We start from the raw sequence: 14,162 nt of genomic DNA, 5'->3' as shown, positions 1-14,162 counted from the left end.
AGATAAATTATAACCACTAATTTAACCTATTTTATACGATAAAACTCAGTTTCATTTATGTTTTTAGTTTAGCGAGTTTTAAGTTTTGATTGGGGATTTTTAAAGGCTTTAAAGACTTTATAATTATCTAAAGTTTTAAAGTCAATAATTTTACCAATCACACTTTGGATTTCCTAAGAAAATCTCTCGAAGTTCCTAAAAACATTCAAAGTTTCAACTTCCATTTTTTCCTTCACGTTTCTTTACTTTTTCTAAAAAATTGAATCTGTGACTTTTTTTTTTTATAAAGCCACAGCTATAAAAGCCACAGCTAATTGTTTTTTGTAAAATCGTCAGTCTAAAATTCATAGCAGTCAAAATCCTAAACAATCACAGCCTTACTGATATTTGTAAGTTTTTATAATAAATGTACTCGAATGTAAAAATTATTTAATATTTCTTGGTTAATCTTTTGATCCAAATGGCCTTTAATACATTTTCGGATTCTATGCATATATATATATAGTCAAATTTTTATTATGTGAAAAGTCAATAATATAAAAGTAATTTTCCAAAACAAATTATAAAAATGTAACATAAATATTTTATTTCTTTCACCCCGCGCCGGGCGGCGCGGATCATTACCTAGTCATTAGCTATAATCATTATCTAACAACACTCCACACAAACTAAGAATTTTAATTCAGAAGCTTTTTAGGATTTAACTTTTTGGGAAGATGTACTTCAAATCCTCATATGATATTCTCAGGTTTCAACGCAACACAAACAATATGATGTCTCAACAAAGAAAGCAATGATATTAGAAGGATCGAGTAACGAAAGAACATATTCAGTTTTGATATCAAAAGGAGACTGACTGTGATAGAGGTCCCAATCAAGTCCTTGCAATTTTAAAAACAAGATTGCAAGTATGTTTGCCTGCCTTTATTCTTTGGCTGTTTTATAAATAGGAAAAAAATACAAGAGGTTGGAACCATGGATCGATTCCTTTAAACAAGAAAAAAAAAGTGGATATGGTCAAGGTCTAGCCTTCTTCCCAAACGTGGCACCCTGCCTTCCTGCTCTTAGACTTTGTGCTTTTCATACTAAAAGGTGGTTTGGTACAAAAGCAAAATGGATGATACGTGAGGTTTCGATACCACAAATTATGATTCAGATCAAAGTCAAACCCAAGGTTTAATATCAGTGAAAAAGGTCCCAATCTAAGCTCTGTAATGTAGAACACAAGATTGCAATTAGAAGACTAACGCCTGCCTTTATTCTTGGATCTTTTTTTTTATAGAAAAACGACACAAGAAGTTGAAATCATTTGTTCTTGCAAGCAAGGTAAAGTGGAAGTGGAGCTCCTAACCACAAGAAAAATAATTTTGCATTACTAACTGAAAATGGAAATGTAACGACAATACCAATTCTACGATTGCCCACTGATTAAATTTTGTGTCGTTTTTCTTACAAGCTAATCCTCTGTTTTAATTTAAAAACTAGAATAAATATCATAGAAAGTAAGGTTGTAGTAACTTAATATCCACAAAGACATTTAAATTTGTTAATAATTTCCATACAGGGAATACAATATAGATTTATTAGCTTCTGGAAGAAATTCCATAATCAGCTAATTTTATGAGAATTGCGAAGAAATAAAACATGTTTTACAAATATAATTTCAAACCAAGACTCAAACTCAAAACATAATCAAATTAAACCGAACTAAGTGGAAAGACTAAAATGAACATTTATGACTTCACAAGATCAATTAAGTTCTGTTCAAACTTGCTGATATAACCATCAGCAAACCCAGAGTCACTCAAAACACATCTCCATTTCTCATGGTTCTTCCTCACTTTCTCACCAACCTCACTCCCTCCACCCATCACACTCTTCACGGCATCCTCCAAGCTCCTCCGCGAAAACCACCCATTCTCTCCCCTCTCAACCTCCACCGCCACCTCCATCTCCCCTGCCATCAGCCTCGCGTTCAGTATCTGTTCACCGTGCTGCGGCACCAAAACCATCTGACAATCACTCATCAAAGACTCCCACATCGAACCAAACCCACAATGGCTAACGAAACATCCCACAGAAGGATGGTTCAACACCAAAGGTTGCTGAACCCAGCCTCCATACACAACGCCACGTCCACGAACCCTCTCTTGGAACCCTTCAGGTAACGCTTCCTCCACCGTTGACACACCAGAAGGAGGCTTAATCGCTACCAGAAACGGTAAACCGGTTGCTTCAAGCCCTAAACAGAGTTCTTGAAATTGATCTATCTTGTCTACAACGGGTTGGCTACCGAAAGCGCAGAACACAACAGAACCAGGACTGAATTGTTCTAACCAATCCGCCCATCTAGGCTCTAAGGAAGGCTTATCAAGTTCATCTACTGGGAGTACCGGTCCGGTCAGGTAAACCGGTTTGTTGTATTGGTTACCGATGTAATCGCAGAACTTGCCTTCCGTCTCACGGCAAGTCCTAATAGCGATCGCGTCGCAGTTTCTCATGGCCGTAACTTTCCCATCGAAGAACGAACCAATACCCTCGTGCCTCTTCCATACAAAGCTTAGGGTTCTTGCTTCGTGCGCAAGTAACACTACTTTTGAAGACGGGTAACCTAGAGGCGGTTTAGCTAACTCTTCAGCTGACATTTCCTTCCCATCAATGATCTCTCGCTCCGCAGCAGGGACAAGAGTTAGTGCAATTGACGCAGCGCTCACGGTATTGAAACAAACGGTTTTAGCACCAACCGGTTTAGCGATTTCAGGTATCCAATCAGCGGAATCGTAGAAAACCAAATCCGGTTTGTTTGTACGCAGAATTGTCTCTACCTCGGGCCGGGTTTGGTTCATTGCAACCGCAAGCAAATGGGTCAAGAAAAAGGGTACGTCGGAGTTGGTCTCAGCACCGGGAGGGAGCCCTTTGACATGAGGAATTGAGATGGTGTGGAAAGTGATGAGATTTGGGTAGAGGTTAAGAGGTTTGACCTGGTTTAGAGCTTTCTTGGGAAGCAAGAAAACGATCTTGTGTCCTTTCTCTGCAAGCTTGTTGGAGAGGTGAAGAAAAGCAGTCATGTGGCCAAATGCTAACCACGGATACATTAGAATGCTCATGCTTGATGGTCCATTGGATCCAAAATCACCCATTGATTTGTTTTTTCTTCTAGCTTTTTGTACTTTCTTTTTACTATATATTTTCTTCTTTCTTATGTGTTTGCGTGTTTCTGATGTAAATAAATACACGAACCACGGATTGGTGGGTCACTCCTGGTGATGGCTAAGAAGTGACTCGGCAAGTATAGCTACCGGGTAAGTGGTAAGTGCAACACGAGATGGTATCGTGTCAGCAAACAAAAAGACAAGACCGGACTTGATGTGTTATGCCTTGGGCTTTGAAGACTCAGCCCATTTAAACTAATGGCCCTTTTTCTTAATTAAACGCCTACAATTTGTTTGTTGTAAGTTTTTTTTGTTCAACGAGTTATTGTTGTGTAAACCGTACATGTATTATATCGAATGTTGTTACGTTAATACGTTTTAACTCTCAGACTGTAACCCTCGGACTCAAATTCAGTGTGTACTCATGTGTTATGTCATTCTATAAATTGCTTGCTTCTTTAGATATCTTACACCATTCCAATTAAGAAACTATATCCTCAATAGAACAGCATAAAAACATTAGACAAGATGGAAGGTAGGATCCAAGCTCTAGTATCAATGATTCTCATTGTGACACTATGTGCCACTATTCTATTGCAGCCGGGCTTGGCCGAGGTGCAAGTGACACCACAATTTGCTTCCATTCCTGGCTCCCCTATAGATCTCACAAAATGTTGGTCATCTCTCTTCAGTGTTGAAGGTTGTGTAATTGACATCTACAAATTTGCTGTAACCGGTAAGTTTGGGAATATTAAACTGGCGTGTTGCAAGGCGTTTATGGATGTGGATGATAAGTGTTGGCCAAAAATGTTTCCGTTGAATCCGTTCTTTCCTCCTCTTCTCAAGAATAGTTGTGCTCGTATCAACGGAGCTGTTCTCACACACACCAGGCCTCATCAACTCCCTACTATTCCTGGGTTTTCTCTTCCCAGTTCTCCGGTCGATCTCACAAAATGTTGGTCATCACTTACCAGTGTTCAAGGTTGTGTAACTGAAATTTACAAATCAGTTTTCACTGGAAAGTTTGATAATGTTGGACCAGTGTGTTGTAAGGCAGCTTCAGCTGTGGATGCAAAATGCTGGCCACGTATGTTTCCACTAAATCCATTCTTCCCTCGTCTTCTTAAAGAAAGTTGTTCTCCCATCATCAACGCAGCAGCACCTACACACAAGTGAAGTTAGTAATAGAGGCAATCATGAAAAATGCTTTGAGTCAACTTACTTACAGCTTCTACTTCATACTTTCTCAATAGTTTATGTATTCCAATGAAATATTCTAGTAAAAGAAAACTTATTCAAAAACTACATTGTCAAAAACCCAAACCATAGATCATCACATTCTGATCAAGCAATCTTAGATCTTCCTTCCACCAATACTAAGGCTAACTCGAGCTGTATGTTTCTAGATCCTATCATATCGAAGGAAAATCGTGACGAGAGCCAAAAAACGATGTGGATATTTCATACGGAAAATAAACCTTAGAAGTATTTTTGTGAAGAAAGATTGCTTAAGATACTATTATATTGTAACTAAGACTATCTTTCTAATAGCTTAAGCTGATCAAGTATCTTTCCTTTACAAAAAGTTAAATTATTATAATTTTAAACTCAAGAATTGATGGGAGTTTATCTCTAAACCATTCCAAAATAGGTGTATGCCGTTTAGTAGAGAGGAAACACGGTATCGCCTATATATTAATCAAGAATCATTTAAAAATAGTAATATTATTTGTGTAATTGTAAGATTGTAAAAACGTATAAACACTTGTTATTATTGGTAATGAAATATCAATTTTCATACGAATCCTGGACCTTGAACCAGAATTGTTGTACCTATCAATCTGAAGTAAAAACTATATAAATTAATAATATTGGTATTATGATATTTTATTAATGAGAAATTGCATCAATACATAAAATTTATATCCTAATTAAGTGAATACCCTAAATCCTACACCATGGTGTTTTAGTTGATAGAAATCAAACTTGTCACATCATAGGTAGTTTTCTAATTTCATCATTTTTTGTGTTTTAAAAAAATTAAGTATTTATTAATTTATAAAAAATTAGATGTTTGAATATTTTTATTTATAAATAAAAATAGTTTATTTTACTGTATATAGTTTAATTAAATTTTAGAAATTTGACTTTATATTGTTTTATTATATTATTTGGTATGTATTTTTACGTTTTATAGAAATTTAATGTGGTTTTAGATATAATTTCACTAAATATTATTAAAATATATTAATTGTTACGACAATAGAGATAGTTTCATAGTGAATATAAAACTAACAATGTTAGTTTATACTTGTACAAAATGTACATATATTATTATTAATTATGATTTAAATAGGACCATATATTTACATAGGACTTTCTAAAAAAATATTTTATTATTTTATTGATTTGTATCACTAAACCAATTTGAAATAATTTTTTTTATTAATTTGTAGTGTTTATTAATTTATCAAATAATAGTTTTATAGAATTTCTAGAATAGAAAGACAAAAAATAATAATGAACCCAAATAGAAAGAAAAACAAAAGATGGAAAGAAATAGGAATACGGGACCTTTCTACTAGAATAACCTTTTCAAAGGTGGATAATGATTTTCTTGTACAGATAATGAATGAGCGGAACCTTTCTACTAGAATAACCTTTTCAAAGGTGGATAATGATTTTCTTTTACAGATAATGAATGAGCGGACCTAGGTTAAAGATTCGTCACCATCAGAATATAAAATCCCTTTGACTTGGAGGTTCCTTAGTTAATCCAAAATAGAACTCTCATTGCCCAAGGGGAAAGAGCAATGTTCAAAATTACGCTAGGCATAACGCGTGCGGTGAGGTAGCGCCTAGAGCCGAATCTATTATTCGGAGATTATACGGAGATTAATCGGGGAGTAGTTTTAGGGGTTTTTATATTATTTAAGCCGTTATATATTAAATATGTGCAAAAATATAGTAATTGATACTTGGTCCAGTGGTTAATATTAGTTTGTCTACTACGCCAGACCTCTGCTCGAAACGGGGAGGGTTTGTTTTGGTCTTTTTTTTGTTTTTTAGGTTTAATGATGTCAAATGACCAACATGTCCTCGTCTTCAACATTCCACCTGCAAATTCCAGAGCCGTTTTCCTTTTTTTTTTACGATTTCTTTGTTTCTTCTTCTTAATCTTATTAATTCTAATGAAATATAACAGATCTACAATAGAACATGTGATTTTGAGCTTCAAATATACAAAATGACGAACTTTTTAATTTTCACCGATTGAGTAACCGAATAACATCAAATCGCTACGCTTGGTGACCGTGGAGCATTTTTCCGGCGAGTATAGGTCCCTCGGCGCCGCATTTTCGAACATGGGGAAAGAGTAACGCATGCGTGCACTTTGATAAAAAAGGAAGAAGGAAAACTTGGTTATATAGATCAAATATTCACCTCCTTTGTCCTAATAAAACTCTTTTGTATTATTTTTGACTTTCTCATCTTTTTTATTCATCAAAATTAATAAAATAAACTAGATTTCGATCCGCACAATCTTAATTTCATTATATATACATAAATATTTGGATTGATGGTAAGGAAAAGAAAATCAAAAATTCAAAATTTGAATATTAAGATTATATTTAATAAGAAATCAAATAATAATAAGGAATCAAATATTGGTTTGTTAACCAATCCGATTTTGTTGGAGGCGATGGTTATATTAAGAGTGATATATTATTAATAATAAATGAATGATAACTGATTTTAAATGATGGTCTATTTTTTAAAAATCACACATGAATTGAGGTTGTAACTTCTATATAAGATAATATTACCAAAACAAGAACAACTGAAATATATATATATATATATATATAGGTTATAGAATTTGTTAATTAAAAATTTCTGATTTTGTTCTCACTGTAGATTTATATTTACAGAAAATGGCTTAGTGAAAATTAAACTCCATTTTTGCTAGTCAATCTACTTTGCTTAGAATAAGTAATCTACATATATCAAGGGTATCTAAATATTTTTTAAATACATACTAGATTTTGACCCGCGTTAAAACGCGGGGATTATATTTTTTTGTTGTTTGATTTATAAAATCGGTAAATTGAATTATTATGAATGTTAAACCGCTAGATTAAATGTTTTGTTGCTTGGACTTGTGTTACTAATATAGTGAGCAATCAAATCTGATTTTATTACTTATGTAGTAAACATGAAAAGTTCAATGGAAGATAACTTGTGTGTGTAATATCATGTGAAGATAACTTACGTGTGTAATGATTAGTTTGAATATACTGATTCTAATTTAAAGAATGTAAATATATTTATACTAAATTTTTGAAAAAAATCTCTGTAAAATAGTAAAAATAGTTGTTACCCACAAATAATTTTTTTTTTTTAAATATAAGGAAGTTCAGAGTTTTAGTTATTATAATTTAGTACATTCGACTGAATATTCCTTTTCTTATTCAAATTTAATTAGTTATTATATATTTAATGTAGTTTTAAGATTAGATTGTTTAGATTTGGTAATGTAATATATGGTTTAAATTTTAAAAACTAAATAATATACTCAAAATAAATCTCTGATTAATATTCTAAAATAATGGATCTGGGAATTGTTTAATTATAAAATAAATATATAATTATAGTAAAAAGTAAAAGTGAAGTATATTTTCTTTTAATTATATTTCCCATAATTAAGTGAAATCCGCTGACTACATTTTTGAAAATGACATTATCACCAAGGCTACTTTTATATATAATTTATACTAAAAAGCTAAAAAGGAAATATTTAAAATACGAAAAGTTCTCGAGAGAGGAGAGAGGATGAGACATTTGAATTTGCCCTTTAAAAATGATATATTTTTTTGACATTTATAACCTCTTAGTTTTTTCTGTTATGAATGATCTTAATGTGACTGAGAGTTAAGTCAAACAAATGCTACAAACAGCAAACCACAAGTATATTCAACGAAATATAGAGGGTTTGGGAGAAAACCTGCACCTGATAAATCAAAGCAAATCCGGTCCAAAAAATAATTACGAATCCAACCGAAACTGGCTAGAGATTGAAATTTGGTATCTAGAAAATTGGAATCAAACTCCGATCTGAACCGGAATATTTCGGATATCCGAATCGATCAGAATCAAAATTTTATACTTAAATATATTAATTATTTTCAGAATTAATATCCAAAAATATTTTAAATATATAATATATTTTGAAATTGACCAAAATACTTGAAAATATATACAAATAGTCAATTATTATATATATATATATATATAATAGCTAATCAATACCAAAATACCAAAAGTATTTACAATATCTATTGATTTTTCATCCAAATATTCAATCTAATTAATTTTTATGTAAATGTTATAGTTGTCATACATTATTTAAATTCATGTGTTATGTATTATTTTCTTAGATTTTGAGAATTTTTTAAAAATATTTTAAAATAATTTAAATAGGTTATACGAATCTGCAAAGATCCAGAACCGAAATTTACAAGTACTCAAATGAGGCTGAATTCTTTCATCCAAAAATGTGAAACTCTATTAGATCCAAACTAAACTCGAATGAGTATTCTATATTGATCCATATGTATATATATATATATGTTTTGCAAATATATATATATATACGCAAAGATTTGGTCGATGCACGTTTTCAATCTAGATCAAATCAAACGTACATAATCCTAAAACCGCAACTCTCGGTTTTATTAGCCTTAGTCGCCCTTCCTCATGCACTCTCTTTTCATGACTAATTTAAAAATTTCGGAGGATTGATTTAATAGAACATAAGTTGTTTGGTTTACTTATAATATAGTAGATTGTTGATTTAATTTAAGTTATCTGGTTTAATTTAATTGTCTAATACAATTAATTGTAACTAATTCAATATGGTCCATAAATTATGTAGCACCCTAACCAATTTGAAACAGTCCAAAACTTAAATGATAACTTCAATGGTAGATAAATTTAGGACTCTATTTTAATAGAGCAGATTTTATGCTTAACATATCACTCTAAATTTATAGGAATAAGCAATCTACAAACGCCTCACAAATCTAAGGATAGTAGAATTAATTTCAAACTGGTTGTCTTGTTTCTACACCGAAGAAAATATATACTCTATGGATATATTCAAGACCAAATATCTTAAAATATGGGATAGTTACTAGAAATTTGAAAATATTTTGTATTTTCATATACGATAAATCCATTTTCTTTACCAAACAAAAAAAAACAAAAAAAAATTGACCATAAGCCATTCTTCTTTAATCGATCATAAGTTCTCTTGATTTTTCACAAATTTTTCTTCCATGATACATATGTATGCTTCATATGGTGTATGGGAATTGAGTGTAGCTACAAGATGGGGATTATCTATTGAAGAAAAGCAAGTAGAAACCTTACTAGTTTTGGAGTCAAGCTCCACCTTAGAAGAGTTATGGAGAAGGGTTTGAAAGATTTTGGTATCAAAGAAAGTGATGCTACAAGTTGATCAATATATCAGGATGTCCACCAGTGATCATTGCAAACTATTGTCAAGTGAAAAAAAAAATTGTTTTTTCTAAGAAGAATCGGTCGACGCAATTGTGTGTAACATATAAAGAAAATGTTGGCAAACCGAATAAAGTGGACATCGATCTTAAGAAAATTGCAGTGCAAGCTATTCTTTTAGCTCTATTAACGAGTATCACTAATAATATTTCTCAAATTAACATGCTCTTGAAGATTCATTAATTTGTTAGACTAGTCGAACCAATGGCCACGGTCATAAAAAGTTATGGTTACGGAGATAATGTGCTGATCGGTGGATTCATCAAAGAATTTCTTCAATGATTATTGATATTGGTAAGACCTTTAAAAACCTCTAAAGGATACATTTTTAACATGAAAATATACATTGAAGTCAAGTCCATGTTGTTATAACTGGGATAAGGCGAAGTGGAACTTTCTTAGGGCAGACGAGTCCATATGATTCTTCAAGATCTACATTTTTTGCCTCCATTCCTTCTGGAAGCTTCCAATCGAAACAGTAAAGAAGATTGATAAGAGTCAAGTGTACCAAAGCCATACCCATACCCATACCAGGGCACATCCTCCTTCCACTACCAAACGGCAACAACTCAAAATCTAGACCTTTGTAGTCTATCTCATTGTCCATGAACCTCTCGGGGATAAAAGCTTCTGGATCTTTCCAAATCTTTGGATTCCTGTGAACAGCCCATACGTTGACATGGATCCATGTCTTTTTTGGAATGTCGTAACCTCCCATCTTTACATCTTTCGAAGCCTCTCTTGGAACAAGAATCGGCACAAGTGGGTTTATCCTAAATGTTTCTTTAATCACCATTTTGAGATACTCCATTTTCTCTATATCTTCTTCTGTGATATCGTTTTTATCTTTTATAACTTCTCTCACCTCTGCTTGGACTTTCTTCAGAACTCTTGGGTTAGCAATCAAATGAGTCATCACCCATGTTATCGTGTGGCCAGAAGTATCTATTCCAGCAATAAGCACATTCTGTAATAATCAATAAAAAAAAAGATTTAAACTTCATGCAACACGTTACACGTAAACAATGAATTTTTTTTTGTAAACAATGAAATTAATAAAGATTGAGAAGTTTTCATTACTTACAAGAAGAATTCCTTTGGTGTGGTTTCGTGTAAGTTGAAACTCCCCAAGTCCAGTCTCTCCCCTTTCCATTTTGAGGAGCAAGCCAATGATATCATCCTTAAGGCTCTCATCTTCTAGGTGATGCTTTATAGCTTGTTCGAAAAATGCATCCATTGCTTTAAAAACCTTCTCACATTTGCTATGTAACCCTGTGATCCTATCGATTAATTTACCAATGACCGGGAAGTAATCTGCTGCAGCGAAACTCCCCAACACCTCCATGGTTCCTTGAATGACTTCCTCATAAGTATTCTCGAGTTTGCTCCCTTTAAGATTCATCCCAAATCCGACTCTACAAATCACACTCCCAGACAACTTCATCAACGTCTTGTTCATGTTAACCGGGTTGGCCAGTGAGGCAGATTGCTTTATGAAATCGACGAAGGAAGCAACTTCTTCTTCTCTTATATGTCGAAAAGATTTGACCCTTTTTGCTGTGTAGAGTTCAATAACCGTCATCTTCCGTACTTGCCTCCAATATTTGCTATATGGAGAAAAGGCGAGGTCATTTAGATTGTATGAAACTCTTGCAGGATAAGTCAGAAAAGGTCGCGAACAACAATCTGCGTCGAAGGTCTTTAAGACATCCTTCACTGTCTCCGGACTTGACGCCACAACGGTTGACACGTTTCCGAATTTGAGGGACATTAGAGATCCATATTTTGCAGATAACTTGAGCATGGAACGATGAGGTTTGGATCCTAATTGGTGCAAGTTGCCAATTATAGGAAGTCTTGGTGGTCCAGGAGGCAGATTTTTCTCTGTCTTTCTGGTTTTCTTTGCAACGAGTACAGATGCAAAGAATATTATTGCTACGATGATATACCACAAACTCATTTTGCTTCCTACACAAAAGGCATAGTTATTCTTTTACATAAATATTAGCATATGTTAAGTGAATAAATTAGGGGTGTGCACTTCGGTTATTTTAAAGATTCGGTTCGTGTTCGGTTCAGTTTGGTTAATTCGGGTCTAGAAAATTTTAAGTTGAAGTAAACCATATTTAGTTCGGTTTGGGTTCGGTTTGGTTTGTATTCGGTTCAGTTTGTGTTTCGGTTCGGTTTAATCGAATTTTCTTAGTTTAGTTCTTTTAAAAGAAATCATGTTTTGAAACATCAACGCATGGTCATAAAATCATCATGTTGGTGAAAATAAAAAATAAATTATGTGAACTAAATCCAATATAGAACTAAATCAATAATTTCTGTGTTTAAACGTGAAACCAAACATAAAACTAAATATTAAATGTAATCTACTTATTCTAGATTATTATCTTTGAACATAATATAAATACTATAAGTAATATGAGTGGCACTTCGGTTATTTTATGGATTCGGTTTCGGTTCGGTTCGGTTTGGTTAATTCGGTTCTAGAATTTTTCTTATCGAAGTAAACTATTACTAGTTTGGTTCGGTTTTGACTCGGTTCGTTTCGGTTAATTCGGTTTGACTCGGTACGGTTCGGTTTTTTTTCCCACCCCTAGAATAAATACACAAAATAAGCATTTTTTTTACAAAATAAGAGGGGGTTATTGGAAGATGAATTTGTATAGAGTTTGTGAATTTTAAGAGTTGATAGATTTTCATCAATTAGGCTTACCAAAAGAGTTTTCACTAAAGAGGCAAACTTGTCTTATAGATATAAAAGAGTAATAAAGAAACAATAAAAATAATTAAATTCGAAAATTAATATAAAATTTTGGATTTTTCAATTTTTTTAAAGGAAGTTCCTTTTTAAATGTGAAAATAAAATTTCAAACTATTTTCAAATTTTCAAATTTTAAATATTTATAAATATAATTATATATTCAAAAATTATAAAATAATATAATAATAATTATATATTCAAAAATGTAAAGGTACATAAAATGTAATAAATTATAAGTTCGGACATATATTTTGGATTTAAGGTGTAATGAATTAAAAGAGTTATCACACTGATTTTGAAAATCACATGGATATATTTGATATTTTGAAAGTTGGTTCTTATGAGTAAAAATAAATAGAATTCATCTCCAGTAACAATGAATTTGTTTAGAATTAGAAAATCAATAATAACAAGACTTTTTGAATAACAAATCATTTGAATGGATTTTGAAAATTCTTAAACCAATAACAATGGATTCTATTAAGATTTTTGAAATCCAAGAACCAATAACAATGGATTCTCAAAATTTTCAAAATTCATAAGAATTCTATTACCAATATAACCCCCAAGCATGTTAAGTCAGATTAATCCCCAACAAAGTAAACATGGTAAGTGAAATTAAATCTACAGAACTAAGACAATCAAACCATCATTCCTGCCCTATGTCAGCATCAGATTAAATTTGAATTTTCTTTACAGCACTCAAAGAAAGAAGTGAAGAACACGTATATTTAAAATAGTAGAGAGAATAAGAATTTCTTCTGCTATATATTGAAACATCTACATAGTATAGATAGAAAGATGGTGTCTGGTAAGATTACCTTCAAATCTTATACAGTACTGAAGATTTTCGAGGGAGAGAGAGAGAGAGAGAGAGAGAGACTGAAAGGGGAAGTTGTATTTTACTTCTGTTGTAGAATAATCGTGTTACACGCAGCAGGCAGTGGCAACATATTTATACAGCTTTGGCATTGAGAAGACGTTGTAATATACATTAGCGTCCAGCATAATTTATTAGATTATGTACAATAAAATTGTTGAATACGTTACTCAACTATTAATCACAATGATGGTGGTGCTCAAAAAGAGAACAAGAAAAAGAGAAAACAGATACGCAATTAACTTGTATTGAATAGATTCAACTCTATCAACAAGTTGAACGAGAAGAAAATGGGGTCAATTTTAATGATGTAGTTATTTTAAACCAATCAAGTAGAAAGTAAAAATCAACAAACTTTCTTTAAATATATATAATTAACACAAGCGTTAAGTTATAATTGATTGATCAGATTTGTGTTTCGAAAAAAAAATTGGTTGATCAGATTCATAGATTTTTATTAATACCAACTACTCCAAATCAATTATTTTATAACAAGAATTTTAAAATAAAAATATACTAGGTGATATCCGCGTCCTGCGTGGAGTGAATAAACTAAAAAAAAATTATAAAATTTAGTTTATAGATATTGTAAAGGAAAAAGCAATAGTGACATATTAAATATATATAGACCTCGTTCAATTTATATATTTCAAAAAGCGTGTTTTTACTAAAACATTTCGACGGACCACGAGATAAGAGGCTATAGTTCGGTTATTTAATTCGATCTCTCTTTTCATCACTTAAGATATCCAGATTTGGTTAACTAACTTAATTCCCAATA

General features: G+C 32.2%; 3 protein-coding genes across 4 annotated transcripts; 1 reads left to right on the top strand and 2 right to left on the bottom strand.

Moving 5' to 3' along the window:
• Window positions 1-1,532: 1,532 nt before the first annotated feature.
• On the bottom strand, window positions 1,533-3,185 carry LOC108821920 (anthocyanidin 3-O-glucoside 2'''-O-xylosyltransferase). The gene has a single exon (XM_018594912.2). It carries the CDS (start codon window positions 3,138-3,140, stop codon window positions 1,734-1,736), a length of 1,407 nt encoding a protein of 468 aa, XP_018450414.2. The 5' UTR covers window positions 3,141-3,185; the 3' UTR covers window positions 1,533-1,733.
• A 495-nt stretch (window positions 3,186-3,680) lies between these two features.
• Window positions 3,681-4,328, top strand: LOC108821644 (uncharacterized). Its single transcript, XM_056994385.1, has one exon. The coding sequence runs from the start codon at window positions 3,681-3,683 to the stop codon at window positions 4,326-4,328; it is 648 nt and encodes a 215-aa protein (XP_056850365.1).
• A 5,661-nt stretch (window positions 4,329-9,989) lies between these two features.
• LOC108819097 (cytochrome P450 71B14) lies at window positions 9,990-13,490 on the bottom strand. 2 transcript variants are annotated; one of them, XM_018592088.2, is made up of 3 exons: window positions 13,323-13,490; window positions 10,816-11,699; window positions 9,990-10,698 (listed from the first exon to the last, which is right to left on the bottom strand). In XM_018592088.2, exons 2-3 carry the CDS (start codon window positions 11,689-11,691, stop codon window positions 10,084-10,086), a joined length of 1,491 nt encoding a protein of 496 aa, XP_018447590.2. In that variant the 5' UTR covers window positions 11,692-11,699; window positions 13,323-13,490; the 3' UTR covers window positions 9,990-10,083. The 2 variants fall into 2 exon arrangements, with proteins under 2 accessions (XP_018447590.2, XP_018447591.2); XM_018592089.2 differs by lacking the exon at window positions 13,323-13,490 and having other exon boundaries at window positions 10,816-12,309.
• Window positions 13,491-14,162: the final 672 nt, after the last annotated feature.

This window comes from Raphanus sativus, chromosome 9 (genome assembly GCF_000801105.2).
Source record: "Raphanus sativus cultivar WK10039 chromosome 9, ASM80110v3, whole genome shotgun sequence".
NCBI lineage: Eukaryota > Viridiplantae > Streptophyta > Magnoliopsida > Brassicales > Brassicaceae > Raphanus > Raphanus sativus.
The sequence above is the reverse complement of the archived record's forward strand: the minus strand, read 5'-3'. Positions and strand labels throughout refer to the sequence as shown.

Coding starts and splice junctions, on each gene's coding strand:
- LOC108821920 (XM_018594912.2), bottom strand. CDS start 3,140: ATGGGTGATTTTGGATCCAATGGACCATCAAGCATGAGCATTCTAATG.
- LOC108821644 (XM_056994385.1), top strand. CDS start 3,681: ATGGAAGGTAGGATCCAAGCTCTAGTATCAATGATTCTCATTGTGACA.
- LOC108819097 (XM_018592088.2), bottom strand. CDS start 11,691: ATGAGTTTGTGGTATATCATCGTAGCAATAATATTCTTTGCATCTGTA. Junction 10,699..10,815: donor ACACCAAAGGAATTCTTCTT/GTAAGTAATGAA, acceptor TGATTATTACAG/AATGTGCTTATTGCTGGAAT.